The sequence below is a fragment of the Seriola lalandi genome, unplaced genomic scaffold (genome assembly GCF_002814215.2).
Source record: "Seriola lalandi dorsalis isolate HSWRI2012SDOR001 ecotype SW California unplaced genomic scaffold, Sedor1 jcf7180002054939, whole genome shotgun sequence".
In the NCBI taxonomy this organism is placed as follows: Eukaryota; Metazoa; Chordata; class Actinopteri; order Carangiformes; family Carangidae; genus Seriola; species Seriola lalandi.
Window position 1 is genome coordinate 1,172,103 of NW_019525659.1, and position 19,176 is coordinate 1,191,278.

Consider the following 19,176-nt stretch of genomic DNA (forward strand, 5'->3'; position numbering starts at 1 on the left):
GTCTGGACTCACTCAGGACTGTTGTGGAGAGATGCATGCAATGTAAGATGGAGGCCATCTTGGACAATACCAAGATCAAGAGGGAAGTGTTGTGTATTGAAGGGGGCATTTGCAGCAGATCAAATAGCATAATTGCATCAGGCTTTTGAAGTGTTCCTTTACAAGTATGGTCATTTGAGCAATCATGCATGTGCCAGTAGATGTAAAGGGGATTAAACACAGAACAATTTCGACATAGAACAACTTTGTATAGTACAGGCCTCTGAACTCTGAACAAACTCTAAACAAAACCCAAGACATTGCTAGAGCCACAGAATGAACCTGTTATTCTGCTTATTCAAAAACAAAAAGGAAAACATATCAGCAATCTTCCGTGCACCCATCACCCAACAATTACATTACAGTCTATGACGACATTAAACCATCTAAATTTAGATATACTGAAAACAGTTTGTGTCCACATTAACATTTCAAGGTCATTTGTAGAGAACCTCTGTCCACAGTATTGTTATATAGTAAACCAATACTAGGAAGTTATCATAATACCCTGCTGTTAAAAACAGCTCTATCCCCCATTTCATTGGGACCATTACTTTAAGGATGACAGTGTTTGAATACGAGCTGAGTTTCCTGAGCTATGTGCGACAGCAGGACAGTGAGTGTTCAGTGCTCTGCTTCCACAAAACAAGAGGCATGGCTGCTTATTAGACACGCATGACTGAGCCACACTGTTGCACTGGGTTGCTGAGCCGTCATTACCATGAATACAAGCTGTAGTTTATTTAGGCTCAAACACATAATCACTATCCTGCTGCCAGAAATACTCACTAGAGTACCACACGTGGATTAATCCGCTATTAATAAGAGTCCAGAGTCCAGACATATTATTACAGACTTCTTTCTCTGCCTTTAAATAGAGAAGCTTACCTTATAATATTGGTGCAGTCATATGCTCCACCAATTCCAACTTCAATTACAGCTAAATCCACCTGAACAAAGAACAGCAACGTTATAATTGAAAGCAGGTTAGTAATTAAACTAATATAACTTTTTGCTGCGACAATGGTTGATCAGTGTGTTAATAAAACACACTGATCCAGAGCCAGACATCTGAACGACAGACTAGACTGCCATGATATCTTATCTTCTGAGAACATCGATGATCCCCAGAGGATGAACCTTTATAATTATTGACAGGTAGATTTCTTGACTTAAAATAAAAAACAATCTAAAGCCCAGATAAACAAATTCAATCAATTCACATTAATCTAAAGCCATATGTACATCTTCCTTCAGGGCTACTTCATCTGCTTTGAGAAACATTTGCTGATAAAAGCAGTGCAAGCTGCTAGCGTACCTTCTCCTGAAGAAACACATGGAAGGCCAATATGGTGAGGAAGCGGAAGTACGCTGGCATCGTCCCTCCATGGGCATCCTGAGGAGGTCAAAGGTTAAGGACATAATGACTGCATCACTTTGTTTCTATGCAATAATGTAGACCAGGAAATGAAAAGGCTCTGTATTTTTAAATCCTCTCTCTCTCATAGCAGCTTTAAAGCTACAATAATCAATATTTCTATTGTAACTATTATTAAAAGTAAAGCCACAAGTGGTCATTTGCAGGTTCTAACCCTTTTGCACTTATTACTGGATTTGAAATAGTAAGTCTTTATACTATCTGCTACTGGAAAAAGTAAAAGTATTACTGTCACACAGCACCAGTCCACACAGGTCTCCATATTGTTTATTGTGACAAAATGAACCTCTTCATTATGTGTGACCACAGGTCGCAGTGAGGCAAACTTTCATTTTTGGAGTTTGTGTTCACCATTCTATACGTCTCCTGAAATTTCACTTAGATCAGTTTTACAGTGTAAGAATAAGTACCACTTTTACCAACGCAAAAATAAAAAAACTGAATAAATAAAAATTAAAATAATAAAATACTGTGCCATTTTGTGCTATATTTTTTATTTCAAAGTCGATGTGCTGAAGCACGGAGTTTCATAGTTTCAAGAACAAAAATTGTTTTAGTGTCCAAAGTCTTAGGTCGTACTGTACATGCCTTAGCAGCTGATGAGACCAAAACAGAGGTAAAGAGAGTGAATATTGGATTTATTCGTCAGGTGGAGAAAAACATATATTAAAAAAATATTTTACACCATTTGAAAATTCAAACTAAATTGGATTCAAAGGGTTAAATCAAAACCTCAGCACTAAACATTTAGGTAAGCTCATGTTATAATTTATACTAAAAGATTTATATCAAGATATCAAGATTCTTTGATTTGACTTCTCTATGGCACACAGTGAGTAGTTTTTTAAAGAATGATCATCAGTCTGTCCAAACAGCACATTGAATAAGACTAATGTGACCAATCTACACTGTCACATGAGGGTCACGCTCATCTTGACATCAAGGGTCTCATTTTGCACTGGACTCAATTACAACCTGTGACAGTGATCAAACACAGCTGAGGCTGAAGCTCTACTCAGGCTGGGAACACAAGCAGATTCACAATCAGCTAAAATACCTCAGAAATCTGTGCTGTCAGTTTTCGATGATTAAAGTTTTTCTCCTCTGAATCAATTGAAGTGAATGAGTAGCCAGAGTTAGTTTCTGTCCATTAGTCCAGTTTCAGTAACAATCCTGAGATTTAAACTGATAAAGGAGATGTGTTTCAAAATGATAAATGACTTACCTTAGTTTCATCCAGCCGTCCATAAACCTGCCAGAAGTATTTAGTGAAGAGTTCTTTTCCAATGGGCTGTCCATTGATTCGAATCCTCTCCCTGACTTGTACCAAGTGTGGGGAACTGCAACCGAGAAAGAAGCTTAAATCAAAAAATACTTATAATGCTGAAGTACATAAATATAAATGTTAACCTTGTCATCTTCCCCCTTTAACTGTGTCATTTATACATTTACTTGTATCAAGCCATCAGGGATGTCATATCTCAACACAGTTTCATGATATTTTAAATATGTAATGACACGACATTTAAAAAGGTACATTCCTGTGTATGAATTCGCCTGCTGACTCATTGTTTCACATGACTACAGATCATCATTCCCAAGGAAACTTGTTCTGTTCTGCTACCACAACCCTCATCAAAGTTAATTATTAACATTAATGTTGAGCTTTCAATAAAATAAAAACGTCTTAGTAATTTCTTTATTTTAATTATGACACTATCCCACAAATTAACTATAACAAGAGATGATTAAATACAAATACTGCTCAGCCCATGCTTCAGGCAGCTCTGCATAAGCAGCTTAATACAGGCCCACAGCATCTGAACAGACAATTACATCAAGTAGAACATTTAATGTGCTTACAAAAAATCTTTCTGAATTGTTTGATTATTGTAAAATGTATTTTCATCACAATGATTGACGTTCATTTGAATTTCATCACCATTCAGTGGTTGTGCAGAAAAACTTTAACCTGTCGGACCCACAGGTGATTTATTGTGAAGTTTGGAAGGTCAAATATGTACAAATTTAGATTTTTGTAATGAGCCACGTTTTCTTTATTAACTTTTATGCAACGACTGAGAAATGACCCTTGATTGTGCGCACTGAGATAAAGACTTTTCACTGTCATGGCGCACCCTAGAGGCAGACTATCACAAGACCACAGAGCATAGCTAGGACTTAGCGTCTGAAGGCGTGCACCGAGTTTAGTTACAATAATATTAGTTCATTTTTTTTATGAGCGTTAATGTAAAATTGATCTTAATGACAACTAATGGCCAGTCGGTGCAGAAAGTTGCACAGGTGCAGCAGAAGAAACTACAAAAACAAATTCCCTGTTAATAGGAGTGATGGTTGCCAAGACATGCAACACTTCCTCTTACGTTTCACTCTATACCTTTACCTGTAAAATCCTGTGCGGAACCCATAACTTCTTAAAATCTGCTCAGTGAATGCACATGTTGACCCCTGAAAGGCAAACACAGACACGTGCAGCTGTTGAACACGTTTGAATCTCCTTCAGTGAATGAAAGTATGTTTGAAAACATGTTTGCATGTCCTTCTGTCAGAGCTGGCAGCCGTCTATGATTGAAATGTCAACACAGGTTGAGTCAGATCAGTAAATTTTAAGATAGAGCTGGGACCTCCTACCGGTCTACTGCATCAATAAACCAAACGGCTCAGCTCTAAATGTGCATGTATCTGATTATATAGTGACTTATATAGTCAAATATTACTGACATCAGCACACACAAGCAGCTCGTGTCTCGGTTGCTCACCTTGCCCTTTGTTCCCGTCACATGAATAATATTGAGATGGTTTAGTTCCTCCACCTTTGAAACACAACACACACACACACACGTCAGATAAGACTAAAGGAAATACGTTCTGTATCACATCAGACAACAGTAACACTGTGTAATAGTTGAAGTCGTGACTGTTGTGTGACAGAACTGCCCTGTACACTGTGTGACTCACTGTGAGACCGGCTCGCTCCAAGAAGCCTCTCATGGCCTGGAGCTGCAGCTGAGGGTGGCTCCGCTCCCGTCGTACCTGCTCCAGAGCACCGGCATTGGTCTGTAGAGTGTTCAGAGTGCAGATGGCATCCTGTGGTAGAAGCAAAGAGTGACATGTTTAGTAACCACAGCATGCTTGAAAAACAAACCACCATAATCAAACCACAGCACAGGAAAGAAGCTTGGATTTGATGGACTGTAAAAGCCTTTGATAAAAGAGTCATCCATGGAATTACCCTACAGGTATTTCTCATACACATGCTCAGTGAGGGAAACAAGTTAAGGAGCCAGAGTCTCAAGACTGGCTCTCTATCAATCACTTGTATTGAAGTCCAGGTCTCATCTATCAGTTGATCAGATGACTGGTCAGCTAACAATAAACCTCAGAGGGCAAAAGGAAAACTTTAACCTGGACCTGAAAATGTTTAGTGCTGAAATGGTCAGTTTATTCATCATTTAGTCTATCAACAGAAAATTAATCATTTCTCATGGAACTAGAATAACTGCCTCACGACTGTATGCCTCCACTAACCACTCAGGTTGTAGCTTAAATCCATGTCATGACTCATTATATAGTATGTACTGAAGACTTACAGTGTCAAATAATGGCCAGAAGTGTTTTTGCTCTATGTTATGATGTCACAATGAAGATGATCTTTGGCCTTTTGGATATAAATGATATAAAATCAAATAATTAGACATTTATGTGAAACAATGATCTTTGACCATCAAATTCTAATCAGTTCATTCCTGACTCCAAGTGAATGTTTGTGCCATTTAAAGAAATTCCCTCCAGACATTCCTGAGGTATCGTGTTGACGTGAATGGGGCGAACAGACGACCTGGGAACTACTACCTTCTAACTACTGGCCTAAAAAAAGGAAAACAAACCGGGAATTCACAGTGGGTATTTTCTGACATTTAATGAAAACAATAGATTGATAACTAGTATTATCATTGGTTGCAGCTCCACTCATGTTACTTACTATTACAGCTTTATATTGGCAAGGTGTTTAATTTTGTGAATGTGAACCAGCCTCTCAATAACAAATAAGTCTCTGGGTTTAAAAACTATTAAACACAAAACAACGATCTACACATTAGCACTGGGTGACATGTTCCTTTATTACTGGTGGCCAACCGATAAATCAGGCCAATTAATGGCATTTTTTCATAATCAGCATCGGCTGATTAAAATGCTCACGAGGTCGATTAAACCAAAAATGTCAAATAAATAGACAGAGACTTTGTTTCCTGCGAGAGAGTATTCAGTGAGATTGGGACCATTTATGAGAAGAAAAGGCTCAGTGGGGAAAATGCTGAGGAACTTTGTTTCCTGCGTTACAACATGCAACTCATAACTTTGTTTAACTGGGACTGTAACTAAAAACAAGCAGATGCTGCTACTCTGCACAGTACTGATATTGTTTATTTTTTTATTCATGTAACTTTACAATTTTTAGTTTTTTGTTCTCTCTCAAGTGCACTGAAACTTTATTTTTCATTCATAAGTTTACCTGTGGACATTTAAGTTAACATTTTTTAATTTATAATAAGTGCACTGCAGACAGAGTGCAGATCTATTTGCAGACAATGCAAACAACGGTGTTCAATAAATGTTCAGCAAATGTTACTTTCAGCAATTCTGTGTCTTATTTGTTCATGTTATTAAAGAAAAAAGAAAAAAGAAAAAGACATCGCCTTTATATATCCACCCTCGGCCGCCCTGCTCTCTGCAAATCGGCATCGGCCATTGAAAAACCCATATTGGTCAACCATTACTTATTACCATATCATATTCTAAAATATGCTTAAATATTACAAATGTATGCATGTCAGAGAGCCAGACGAAGCCTCTCCTCAGTGTCCTCAGTGACAGTTTGGAAAGAAGCAGCTATGTCTGGAGGAAACCAGAAACATTTGAATTGATTGTTCTTCTGGAGGTTTCTCCATGTCCATGTAGGATATCTCATGCACATACAACCACACACAATTTTTCTTTGTCTTCTCTCTCTCACTTATTTCATTTGTATTTCTTTACAAAATTGTTGTTAACTACTACTATTAATTACTCATTAACTACACTCAATGTAATTACAATAATGACATTGTTACAATATGGCATGATACCAGACCGAAACCGTTTGGGTTTAGTCCAAGGCAGGACAAGACCTGCAATGAGCAAGTGCTGTCAAGGTCTGGGTGTAGCTCAAAGCAACATCTTCAAACTAAAAACTTAAGACTATAATAATAACTTTATTTATATAGCACCTTTTAAAAACAGAGCTTACAAAGTGCTTTGACAAACAAATCAAAAGTAACAACGGTCAAAATCAGGACAGACATACAGTAGTTACAGAGGGAGGACCAACAATATTCATCAATATAGAAAGGACAGTTATAAGGAGCAGATGCCATATACACACACACACACACACACACTAAAAGCAATACAAATGAAACACAGTAAAAGCAATAAAAAAGGACGACATCACATAAAAGCAAGCCTAAACTGACAAAAAAATATAAAAAATAATAATGAAGGTGGAGGTAGGGGCGGTCCTTTGCTGGCCAATCCTGACTGTCTCCCTCTGGGGCCTCTGCACACGCTACTGGGGGGGTCGGATGTGGGGAGCTGTTGCTAATGAAAAGACATTGATGAATAGCCAGTCAACATCAAAGTGTCCAATCTAGAAAGGTCACAAGCTTTTGGAAAGAAAGAGAGGTGTTGTGTGTCTCATGTTAGAGCCCCATTACTTACCCAGTGCTCTTATGTTGTTTCCCACAGACTCCAACACTAAATCAATAAATGTAGGGATGGCCATGTGTCCCTCCAGCCCCACAGAGCGAGCGCTCACTCTCTGCTGGTCAGCCCATACCAGTCTTCATCTCAACTGGAATAAACAGAGAAAAGTAAATCATTCACAATAAAAGATGTAATGTACTGCACAGTGCTTTCTTCTGAACTACCTCTGCATTACCTCACTATGAGCACAGCTACAGCTGCAGCCGCTCTGTCTGGCTGTGCTGGTTGAAGTTGTGGCTACATTTGTCGCTGAATATATAATGATGCAAATATGGCCACAGCAGCTGTACTGAAAGTGCTCTTTACTGCTCCTGTTCACATCAGCCATTGTTAAGCCACACTGGATTTGAATCCACAGCGCTTCTATCACGTATAACTGATGTATTACATATACACCAAAGGAGTTCAGGAATACACTACGACATTCAGCACAACTGTCAGTTCACTGCACACATAACTGCATAAATGATATTTATAGTTATAGTTAATGTTAGGCCCATTATAAACAGCCAGGACACAGTTATGGCTACAGACACTATCATCGCCTGTCTCAATAACACAGTGTAGAGAGCGGGTTAACTAGCTCCATAGGTCTTAGTTATCCATCTACCTGCAATGATACAGCTGATGTCTGAGAAGCCACAGCTATGGGTGGGTCAACTCGCAGCTGTGTATTAAAAGCCACCAAAAGCTTCCCCGTTATCACCTGCAGTGGATGCTTTCAAACATTTACAGAGTGGCTCTTAACTGTATAGCTGACAACACAACTGGTGACTCACATGCCTGTGCAGCTGCTGCCACACTCACAGGAACTGTTTCAGGGCCGCTGCTAAAATGACTGAATAAACATTATTACAAGATAGATAACTTGTTTAGCTAGTGCTTCCTCCTTAAAACTTTTCTTACCTCTGAAACTGCCTCTGAGTTTAATAATAATTACTCTGTTTTACCAAAAGCTGCTTTAAAAAGGAGCTATCTTTTGCTATTGCTACATAGCTAATGTAACCATTAATAGCTGTTTACTTACCAGTATAGAAGAAACATGAGTTCAGCAACAAACTTGGGTGTGACGATACACTCAGCTCACGAGACGAGACGTTACACGATATTGGGTTCACGTGAAGGAGGCAATATTTTAACACTATTTTTAAGAACTTCAATGACGAAATATATGTCTGGAAAAATAGTCTTTTATTCAACTGAAAGTCACAAAATACAAAACAGTGCAGGTGCATTTGAAATGTTTTAACTAATCATTTTGTAATGAATGTCCTTAAGTTCTACTTTCTGAGTATGAATTATCATATGTGGTAAAAGACAGAACAATATAAACACTGTAAAAGGTTTTGCCACAAACTCAAATGACTGGCTTCTCTCCTGTATGATTTCTCATGAGTCTCTTCACACCTTATAACTGTGCATGAACTATGCATGAGCTTCTAACTGAAGCTGCGTGTGACCTTCTGGCTGAACTCCTTTCCACAAATTCAATATAAAAAACAAAAACAGTATAAATAACAGAAATAAACACTAAGTTTTTCTTAGTCTTATTTTTTTAAAGTGCAAACCATAATCAAAGTAGTACTCTCTCAATACTCACAGTGCAAACAGACTCTGACCAAATTTTTCTTCAAGCCTGATACAGAGCTAAGAGATGGCCCAGCCTAAGGTCAGGTTCTTTCTCAAGGATATATCCTGCAGTTGAAAAGACACACTCACTTGGAACGGAGATAGCAGGGATGGAAAGGTTTACTTTGGCAAGTGGAGACAGCAAAAGATATTGAGAGCAGTCTTCTCTCCACCACTTCAGAGGGCAGCTACTGAGTGGAATAGAGGCGTCTCTTCTGTAGAATTCAATTTCTCTCTTGATCCCTCTGTTGGATTGTTCTGGCTCAGTAGAGAAAGAGTCCCCTAGCAGATCCTCAAGTGCTGACTTCTCTCCATTCAGTTGGTACTAGGAATATAAATTGAGTAGATAGAAAACATTGTCACACACACACACACACACACACACACACACACACACACACAAGGAGGAAAGCAATTTAAAGTGATTTACACCTGATTTTGCTGCCACTGTTTCGCCTCCTTCTGTACCCTCAGGAAGACGGCCTCGTGCTGGTTGTGGTCTAGCTGCAGTAGAGTCCAGAATGTTGGGTCCAGCGCTGTGCTCTCCAGCGGGTATACATCCCCGCTGTATCTGCCTGATATTTTACTGAGGATTGCGCTCTTCGTATGGGCCACGGTGGTGGAATCGCCATTGTTTGGTGTCATGCTCTGTTCAGTCATGCTCATCATGGCACAATGAGAGACACTGTGGGGCTCTTCTCCTCAAATAAGACTGCGGTGGCTGTCTTCAAAGGATTCAGCAGCTTCACAAGGTCTTCGGCATCTCTGATATCGCAGCTGTCCAAGTGTATCAATGTTTTGGGGCGTGAGAGCTGCTGCTACGGCGGCTTGCTGCTCCAGGTAACGGTCCAGCGTATCCAAGGTGCTGTTCCATTGCGTGGTAACGTCCATGATTAACTTGTGTGATGGCAGTTGTAGCAGCTTCTGCTTGGACATCAACACCGTGGTAGCTGTTGAACTCTGATGGAAAAAAAAGCAGACACTTGTCTCACCCGCAAACAAGTGACACGCACAACACCGAGGCCGCAAAGCAGTTTATGTGAGGCTCCAATCCTGCCTCACACGCAGCCACTTCCATATTACGCACATTATCCATCAAAATAGCAATGCGATGGTTTGACCTTTTGAGCTCCCAGTCAGTGACAGCTGCAGTAAAACTTCGGCTATGTTTTCCCCTGTGTGGGACTCAAAAAGTGGGTGAGTCTGCAGTACAACATTTACCCATTTCCAAGTTACTGTAGATTGTGTGGGCTCTAATTGTTATATAGCTCTGCATACCCCTAGAAGTCCCACCGTCAGTTTTTTTGGCGATGCTTTCTGCCTCTTTCAGGGTCTGTACAACCTTGGCCTTGGACTCTTTGTAGAGCTTCAGGACCACCGTGCGAGCAAAATGTGAGCATGCCGGTATGGTGTACTTAGGTTCCAATGTGTGGAGGAGTCGCCGAAATCCCACATTTTCCACCACGGAAAATGGCCTAATATCAGCTGCAATGAAAACGCCTATGTCTCTCGTTATTGCCGTGGCTCTAGCACTTGACAGTGGAAGTTGCGATGCAAAAGCATTTGTCAGCATTGTCAGCACAGCTGTGGTGGTTCTGTGGGTGTCTTTGCATAGCGCTCGTGTTAGCCGCAGTATGGCACTATTTTCTTACAGTGCTTACATATTGTTCAGGTCTTGTCTGTCACTCTGTCACTGCTTATTGTAGGTGCTCAGAGGATATATTATAACCTCGTCTTCAAGCTCTTGGAAAGACTGGAAAGTAAACGGATGTTAATGCTAACTTACAAAAAACTCCATTAAGTTATTCCTACATCTGTTGCAGTTGTTGAGGTTTATGTCATTGTTAGCTAATCTGCCCAACATGATAGCTCATCTAATGTTGGCTAACAGACTATAAAAAAAAAACAAAAGAATTATGGTCAAATTAAATTTTAGTTACTGTTCCTAAACAAAGACATGACATCAGCTTTACTCTTTAAGATATCAGATACACATTATAAATTCCACATTTTCAAAAACACAATTTTAATTTAGACATTTACATTAACTGGCAAGCTCATTTATATAACGTTGGCTTCACTTTCCGTTGAAAACTAACTAACAAATGCTACATAGCTATCTCTCATGAACTATGAAAAGCAAACCTTTTGTAAAAATATAACTTAAATTATAAAGTTGATAATGTAAAGAAATTATTATTTTTTTTTTTTAATAATTACCTTTTAATATAATTCCACCATATCAACGGGCAATGTTTCCATGAACCAAAAGGAGTTCTGTATTGATTTGACAGACAGTCTTTGACAGCTTGTTCCACTCACTTGTGCAACTTTCTGAGACACAATAAACTCGTAATGTATAAAGTGATATATAAATAGTAACACAGTGTTATCACAGGGGGTTAGGGGGAGGGGCTGGAGGTCGGTGACATTTACTCTTATATGTACCAGAGCACACCTATGACTTGAAGGTTATGTAACCACTACAGGGGCAAGTTTACATACATTAGTCAACTTCAAACTTCAGCTGAGCACATGGTCAAATATTACACTGACTTTGTGAATGGTTTCCTCATGTTGACATTATAAGCAAGCTTTCATTCCCAGCAGGCATTGTGGATGCAGAACAAGTCAGAGTTTAATAGGCTGGCTTTGTAATGTTTCTGTGCACGGAAAGAAATATCATAAGAACCACTGCAAAATCTATATAGGGGAAACACAGTATCATAAATTTACAATTCTGCTGTGGTAAATGAAATGCAAGGTGCATTATTTCATTTGATACAGTTTTCACTTTGCACAAAAAATAAAATGTGAGGAAGGAGTAGGAACAATTGACAAAGCACACCTGCAGCTGCTACTTCTCATAAAGGTGAACATTTAGAGAAAGTTCCTTGAACAAATTTATAAAGAAAAACTACAACCTTAAGGAACTTTTAAGGAACACACCCGGGAGATCACCTGTTTGCTCACAGTATTGTGGCACAGACTATCACCTTCATTTGTATTAAAGTTAGGCTGTATTATTGATTTCTGACTGGCTTCAGTGCACATTGCTCCAGAGATATAACAGTTTCAGCCCTAATAAGAAAAAAAAAATTAAAGTTTACAGGCCCGAGTCGAGCTCTCAAATATGGCATCAAAGCAAAGTTTTAGAGCACGTGTTAGCACAGTGGCTGCACTTTGACGTTCAACCAGTCAGTGTGGCAATAACAGATAGTACAGCTGACAGAGTGCTGGGAGCTCCGTCCACGCTGTAACTTTTCATAGCGCTGTCACTTAGCAGCCAGCAGCTAATTTGACTGTTTACAACCCCTCGGCTCGGTTGACATCACCAGCTAAAGTTAATGTCATCTCTTGTGGCCATGTTTCTGACCAATTCAACACGGTGTCGTGGACCATGGCTGTGATATAAACTTCTCCCGCACTAGTGGCTCGCTAGCTCGTTAGCAGCCGGACTGAATAGGCTGTGACACCGCTTACCTGGTACTCCATGCCCGGTATCTGAGGTGCCGTCTTGGTGCTGTAGTATCCGAATGAAAGGCCCGCCAACTTGCGCGCCCAATCCTGCTTTCGGAGCCGCGCGGCAAACACGGAACCCGACTGCAAAACGCGGAACATGCACACCATCATGAGGCGCCGAGCTGTCACAGGAAGCGGCAGCCAAATATGGGAGGGTCTTGTCACAGACGTAATGACGTCACAACAAGCCCCCGCTCCCTCTTTTTTTTCACGAACAATAATAATAAATAAATAATAAATTATATAAATTATTATTATATTTTTTCTCTGATTATTATATTGTTCTATTGTTTTTACAATTATATTGAGGTTACATCATTTATTATCACTATACTTTCTTTTTCGCTCCCCATACATACCACCATGCCATTCTTTACCCTCACACCAGGCTACTCACAAAACCTAGATACATATGATCATTTCTCATACAAACATGCAAACACATGCACACACACACCCACACACACATTACGGACTCATACCATACACATCATATTCTTGTCATTTTTACTCAACATGCATCTCTATATCTGTTCCTGTTTTAGTTGTCATCTGCATGTCTGTCCATTATGTCCTAAGTATCTTTCATGCCACACTTGTTTTTGTTATGTTACCAATGAAAAAAAAAAAAGTTAGAATATTCACTTGATATTAAGTCAGCTATGATTGATCAGATACCTGACGAGCAGATAGGAAGGTGGTCATGAAGTTTTGGGGCCCTATCTCTCACTACAGCGGCTCCAGGCACAACACAAGTGTCTTTGGTCAGGCATATTGTTTGTCTTGAGGTATCAGAAAGCGACACCTGCTGGTCTGAAGTCAATGGCGCAGCGACTCACTGTTATTTTAACGGCGCTTCCTGACATAATTGTGACGCTTTGGGCATTGTGCGGCCGTTCCAGAGTGCCGCGCCAGAGCGCAGTGCCATTACGCACGGCCGGTCACTGTGTTTACTTTCAGTAAATCGCCTGAAACCGACACCAGCTGCACTATGATCACACACACTTCTACATTCATCAGACTACTCGATTATAACTCGATATAACCGCAGGGAGACTTCACACCCGGGTGTACCCGGCTTTTAAAGGGGATGGGATATGGCACTCTGATTGGTTTATTGCATGTTACCGACAAAACACTCACATGATCACTTCATATTCAATTCAATTTTTTCCAACGATAAACTAGCAAAATAGAGCCCTTGGACTGTAATATTCCGAAGAATACATTTTAGATTATGTGGACCATAACATTTCTAAAAATAATAATAATATTGAATCCCCATATATATATATATATATATATATCATATATTTACTGTGGCATTTATTTATTATATATTTTGTCGAAATGTAACATTTTTGTGGACGAAATCCCAATCAACTGCCACACTGATACTTTATCTGTGCGTTTATTTACATTTTTGTTACTTGCTAAACAAAATGTTGTTATGTGCATATTCAGAATTTTAGTTGTACGCCAATTTTGGAGATAGACTACTGATATTTGTAATAATCTTTGCAATAACAGACACATTAGAAAAGATTTGAACCATTTACATTTTCTGCAGGAAAAATTATTTGGTCTTACATTATGGGTGATTTACAGTGGAAAAAAGCTTGTTGTATCCAACAGAAATGCTGCATTAGTAATAAAGTCAAAGATCCCTCCAGATTTTACATCATATTTACATTGCAGTTCCCTGATCTCTGCAATTCAGATAAGAAAAACTTTTTTATTTGTTTGTTAACTGTGTTCACTCAGATTTCGGATTTTATCAAACTTTAATTAGAACGAAATGGGAGCTGATGTGTAGATTGATGTGTCTGATTTAAGGTTGACAAATACATTTGGCTGCATACCGAATTAAAGGTTAGCCTATTGACTGAGTTATTAACTTTGGATTAACTTTGAAATGCAGTTTGTTCCACTCATATTAAAGTCGCTTCAGAAGAGGATCTTGTACAAATACACAATATACTTATACACTTCTGGTTCAAAATACATTACACTACATTTAGCTATATAGTACATGTATTGTAATGTGTGTTGTTATAAAATTAGTTTAACTCTATTTAAAACTATTTTTTTTCTATTTTTATTGACAGCTCAAATGTGTAATGGCTCAGCAGCCCACATATATTTTGTTGACCGATCTGTATTTTATAGAGTGGACCCGACCAGGCTCATATCCAGTCTGCCAGTGCCAGCAGTGGGCCAGCAGAGGCCTACATCCGGGTGATAGCACATCAGAGCAGGTCGCCCACTCAAAGTAAAGGGGGCAAAGCAGGGAAAAGGTCGTCTGCGAAATTTCTTGCACCTTGGGGGTGTGTGTGTGTGTGTGTGTGTGTGTGTGTGTGTGTGTGTGTGTGTGTGTGTGTGTTCTAATAGCTCATTGGCTGTCAGTGTGCTGCTATGAACCAGTATAATGAGTGGGCTATCATCTTGACTGCAGGTTTCCTGGAGTCATGCGCGATTGCAGCCTGTGATTTAAAGGTTTGGAGCAGACTTGAAGTGAGGTGAGTTGTGTTCACAGGAAGATGATTACTCTGGTGTTTACCAGCGTTGTAGCGGGACTACTGGCCCTCGTTCTGTACCAGAGGATCACTTATCCCTTCTTCTGGGAGGATCTGATGTATTACTTGAAACTTCGGAGGTACAGAAAGACGCTGCAGGCCGGTATGAAGCAGGGAATCACCACATACCTCGACTGTTTTCTCCACCGGGCGAGGACGAACCCGAACAAACCCTTCATTATCTTCGAAAACCAGACCCTGACATACCAGGATGTGGATTACAGAAGTAACCAGTTTGCCAACGCGTTCAGGGCGGAGGGCTCTCTCACAAAAGGGGACATTGTTGCTCAGTTGATGTGCAACGAGCCGGACTTCATCTGTGTGTGGTTGGGACTGTGCAAAGTGGGCTGTGAAGTCGCGTTTCTTAACGTCAACGTGAAAACCAAGTCTCTGCTCCACTGCGTTCAGAGCTGCGGGGCCAGGACGCTGGTTGTTGGCGCAGGTTTGACACGTTTTCTCACGGTTTTCTATCCACTGAGGTAAACTCTGTCAATCCATCAATCTGAGGGATTTAAAGTAGAACTCCCGCAGAGAGGGGAGGGGTCTCGATTTAAGAAACACTTCAGAAGTCTGTTATTAAAACACACGCACGCCTCTGCAGAGCCGGACAAAGAGTGTTCGGGGGCCTTTTCTTAGACCTCCCACAGTTTAAACAGCACAGGCATACTGATGCTCAGTGTTCATTGTTATTGATAACGCATGTTTATCAAAGTGCTTCACTTTTAGTCACTTTAATTGGCCCTTTTTTAATTTCACAGCTTGTCAGCAGAAAGTGAAAAACAGACTTTTTTGCCCCTGTTGTTAGCTTTCCTATAGTCACATGTACGGTGGCCCTGACAACTCAAAGCACTGCAATTTAAGAAAACCCATGCAAATAGACGGAACGCAAGCCAATCAGAAAACATCTTCATCAATTTGTCAAAACATGAGCTGCAAATACTCACAACACAACCACACACAGAAACATGCTGCAAGTAGCACAGACAACAGAGGAAGTGTTTCCAAGGGGATGCAAAAAAGTGATGAACCTGGCTGGGACGAACTTCAGTGCAAAGATACTCTGTAACAGAAGATGACACATTACAAGCAGCGCCAACGGTACGACATGGTTTACACTTCCTGTCTCCTAAGTGGGCGTGGTCATGATTGATCAGTCTCATACTCTCTGTTTTCCCCTCCAAAACAGTTCAATAATCATAAGAATAATAGTATTATTATTATAAATTTTACATCATAGTTGCATGTTCAGGTCCCTCTAAACTTCTGCAGTTGGAAAGCGTCAGCAGTGAAACCAGAACCAGAACCAGCAGAGAGAGGAGATCTGTGTTGTTGAGAGTTTGTTTGTTTGACTCAGACCTGCTGCTGGTCTCCTGAAGGGGCGGGGAGGCGGAGAAACCCACGTGACCCAGTGACAGGAAATGATTGTTAATACACTGTTTCCTTTCTCAACTCTCTCTGTTTCATGTTTTTAACTTCAAAAGTCACAAAGAATTTAACAAGTGTGTCCCAGCCAGGTTCATCACTTTTTAGTGTCCCCTGGAAACACTTCCGCTGTCGCCTGTGCTACTTGCAGCGCGTGTCTGAATTTGCTTGTGTTCTGTCTATTTGCTTGTGTTTTCTTAAGTTGCAGTTGAGCTCTCAGGGCCACCATACACATCAGATGGATCAAAATTAATGCTGACCTCACACCAAACAACCTTTCAAGCAAATTAAATTTCTAAATTCAAAACTTCCAATGTTAAAATAAAATCATGAGAGTTTTGCTGGAGTTGCGGCACGCTCCTATCATCTCATTCGCTTGGTGTGATGCGGTCGTAGGAGCTGTCTTCAGTCGGTCTGTTTTTCATCTTGAAGTTTCAATAAAGTCAGACATGTTTAATATTAGCCTGTGTTCAGTCTTGGCTCATGCCAAAAGTGACGTTCAATGACACTTTCTCCAGCGCCAAACAGGAAGCAACAAACAGAGTTGATAGAATGTGAGTCATTTTGTGTGAGCCTGAGAGACGAGGGTAATTGGACACAAGCAAAATAATGTTAACCCTATCCCCACAATGACAGTGTTGAGTTACTAACATTATATAATAATAACAATAATTATAATCATAATGTAGAATTTCAAAGAGCAAAAAGTGGAAAAAACTGTTTTCCTTCCTGTAAATTTTCACCAGGAGGATTATGGGAAATAATCTCAAAGGAATCTAGTTTTGCAAATAGTGACCCAGTCTTTACAAAATCTTATAGTGTGACACTAAAAGCTCTCTTCTAGTGTGTGGGAGACATCTGTCTAAATGAGCTAAATTTACCATAAATTTAATTTAAAAATGATTCATCAGATACACAGCCTTATAAAGAGCAGTGTGCGGTCCCATAGCGAGTTACCACTGCCGCAGACTGTGCACAGTGCAAGTGTTGATGAAAAAGATGAAAGTTTTCTAACATTTGAAAAGCTATCGGTTGAACTGAGAGTTGACCGGTTGCCATGACGTCAATAAGCACACCTGTGTATTTGAATGGTGTGCTGTCCCTGAATAAGAACAATATGATTATCTATTATACACATACAGCAGCCCAAACTGCTGATGACTGCAGAGTGGGATCAGCAGCTCTGTACATGTGTGATCACCGGTTCTGTGTCTGCTCATCCAGATTCGGTGCAGTTGCTGGAGGAGGTGCTGCCTGACCTGAAGAAGGACAACATGGCCGTGTGGGTGGTGGATCACACATCGCCCTCTGACGGCGTCAACACTTTATTAGATAAGGTGGAACGCATGTCTGGAGAAACCTTAAGTGAACTTCCTAAAGTTGACATCATGTCAAACTTCCTCTTCATTTTTACGTCGGGCACAACAGGTACATCATATTATTATTTTGTGTTATTTCTGTACCAGATAAGGAGCATACATGTGGCAACAGATTCACACTCAGGGATATACAGAGCCAGGTCATACAAAGTTCAAACCAGATTACACAAAGTGCAGAATATCATTTTTCTATTACATTAATAATATAATTTTATTATAATAAAACATAATCTACAGGTGACAGACTCCTCACACTGCACAAAAATCACATAGAGACATTATTATAATTATAAAAAAAATGCCAATAATAATAGTGTCAATGCAAAGGAATCTGAGCATGTGGACCATCTCTACAGTAACTGGTGCCATTCTCTTCAAGGTCTCTCCAAGGCGGCCCGCGTAGGTCATCTGAAAGCCATTGCGAGCATGGCCTTCTTTACAATGTGTGGAGCCAAATCTGATGACATCATCTACATAACTCTTCCTCTTTACCACATGTCTGCTTCCTTGTTGGGGATTGGAGGATGCATACACCTTGGTAAGAACAGCTGTACTTCAGTACATGTACGATTTAAACTTTAAAGCCCTGGTGTCCAGTAACGCCTTGAGGGAACTTCTTCAAATTTGGCACAAACATTCACTTGGACTCAAGGATGAACTGATTAGATTTTGGTCGTCAAAGGTCAAAGTTCAAGGTCACCTGGACCTGACATAACGCATGTTTTGGCCTTGTAAACATAATATCTTCGGAACTCCTCACGGGAATCGCTAAAAATTTGGCACAAATGTCCATCTGAACTCAACAATGAACTATGTTGGTGGTCAAAGGTCACTGTGACTTCACAAAACATGTTTTTGGCCTTTTCAATGTGATATCTCAGTAACGCCTTGAGGGAATTTCTTCAGATTTGGGAGAAACATTCACTTGGACTCAAAGACGAACTGATTAGATTTTTATGGGAGTGCCAAGAGGGAATTTCATTACATCTGGCACAAACATTCGCTTGGACTTGGAAACTCACTGTCACCTCACAAAATCCATTTTCATCCATAACACAAGAAATTATTCACTAATTATGACTCAATTTAACACAGTAACTAACAGGAAAAAATGATGAAGTGATGACATTTTATATCCAAATGGTCAAAGGTCAACTTCACTGTGTAACTCAGTAAGGTTAGATTGTGACCATCTTTCAAGCAACTTGGCTGGTTGGTGGAGTAAACCATGAGGAGGTGATTCTTGTTCTTGTTTTGTAAGTCAGGAGAAAATAAATGACGCAGGAGAAGAAATGTTTCTCTCTTTCAGATGTATTTTTGAACTTTGGACAGAGCCAGAGCAGCTGCC

General features: G+C 40.0%; 2 protein-coding genes across 2 annotated transcripts in view; one reads left to right on the forward strand and one right to left on the reverse strand.

Moving 5' to 3' along the window:
* Window positions 1–12,591, reverse strand: part of fpgs (folylpolyglutamate synthase) — a 23,207-nt gene extending 10,616 nt beyond the window's left edge. The window contains exons 1-7 of the mRNA XM_023397885.2: window positions 12,413–12,591; window positions 4,457–4,585; window positions 4,258–4,311; window positions 3,882–3,946; window positions 2,703–2,817; window positions 1,358–1,435; window positions 928–989 (exon numbers count right to left, since the gene is read on the reverse strand). Of these exons, the coding sequence (XP_023253653.1) occupies window positions 928–989; window positions 1,358–1,435; window positions 2,703–2,817; window positions 3,882–3,946; window positions 4,258–4,311; window positions 4,457–4,585; window positions 12,413–12,562 (653 nt within the window). The 5' untranslated portion in view covers window positions 12,563–12,591. The remainder of the gene's footprint in view (window positions 1–927; window positions 990–1,357; window positions 1,436–2,702; window positions 2,818–3,881; window positions 3,947–4,257; window positions 4,312–4,456; window positions 4,586–12,412) is intronic.
* Window positions 12,592–14,965: 2,374 nt separating this feature from the next.
* LOC111648141 (long-chain fatty acid transport protein 2) overlaps window positions 14,966–19,176 on the forward strand; it is a 14,165-nt gene continuing 9,954 nt past the window's right edge. The window contains exons 1-3 of the mRNA XM_023397917.2: window positions 14,966–15,469; window positions 17,674–17,877; window positions 18,208–18,366. Coding sequence (XP_023253685.1) covers window positions 14,992–15,469; window positions 17,674–17,877; window positions 18,208–18,366 — 841 coding nt within the window. The 5' untranslated portion in view covers window positions 14,966–14,991. The remainder of the gene's footprint in view (window positions 15,470–17,673; window positions 17,878–18,207; window positions 18,367–19,176) is intronic.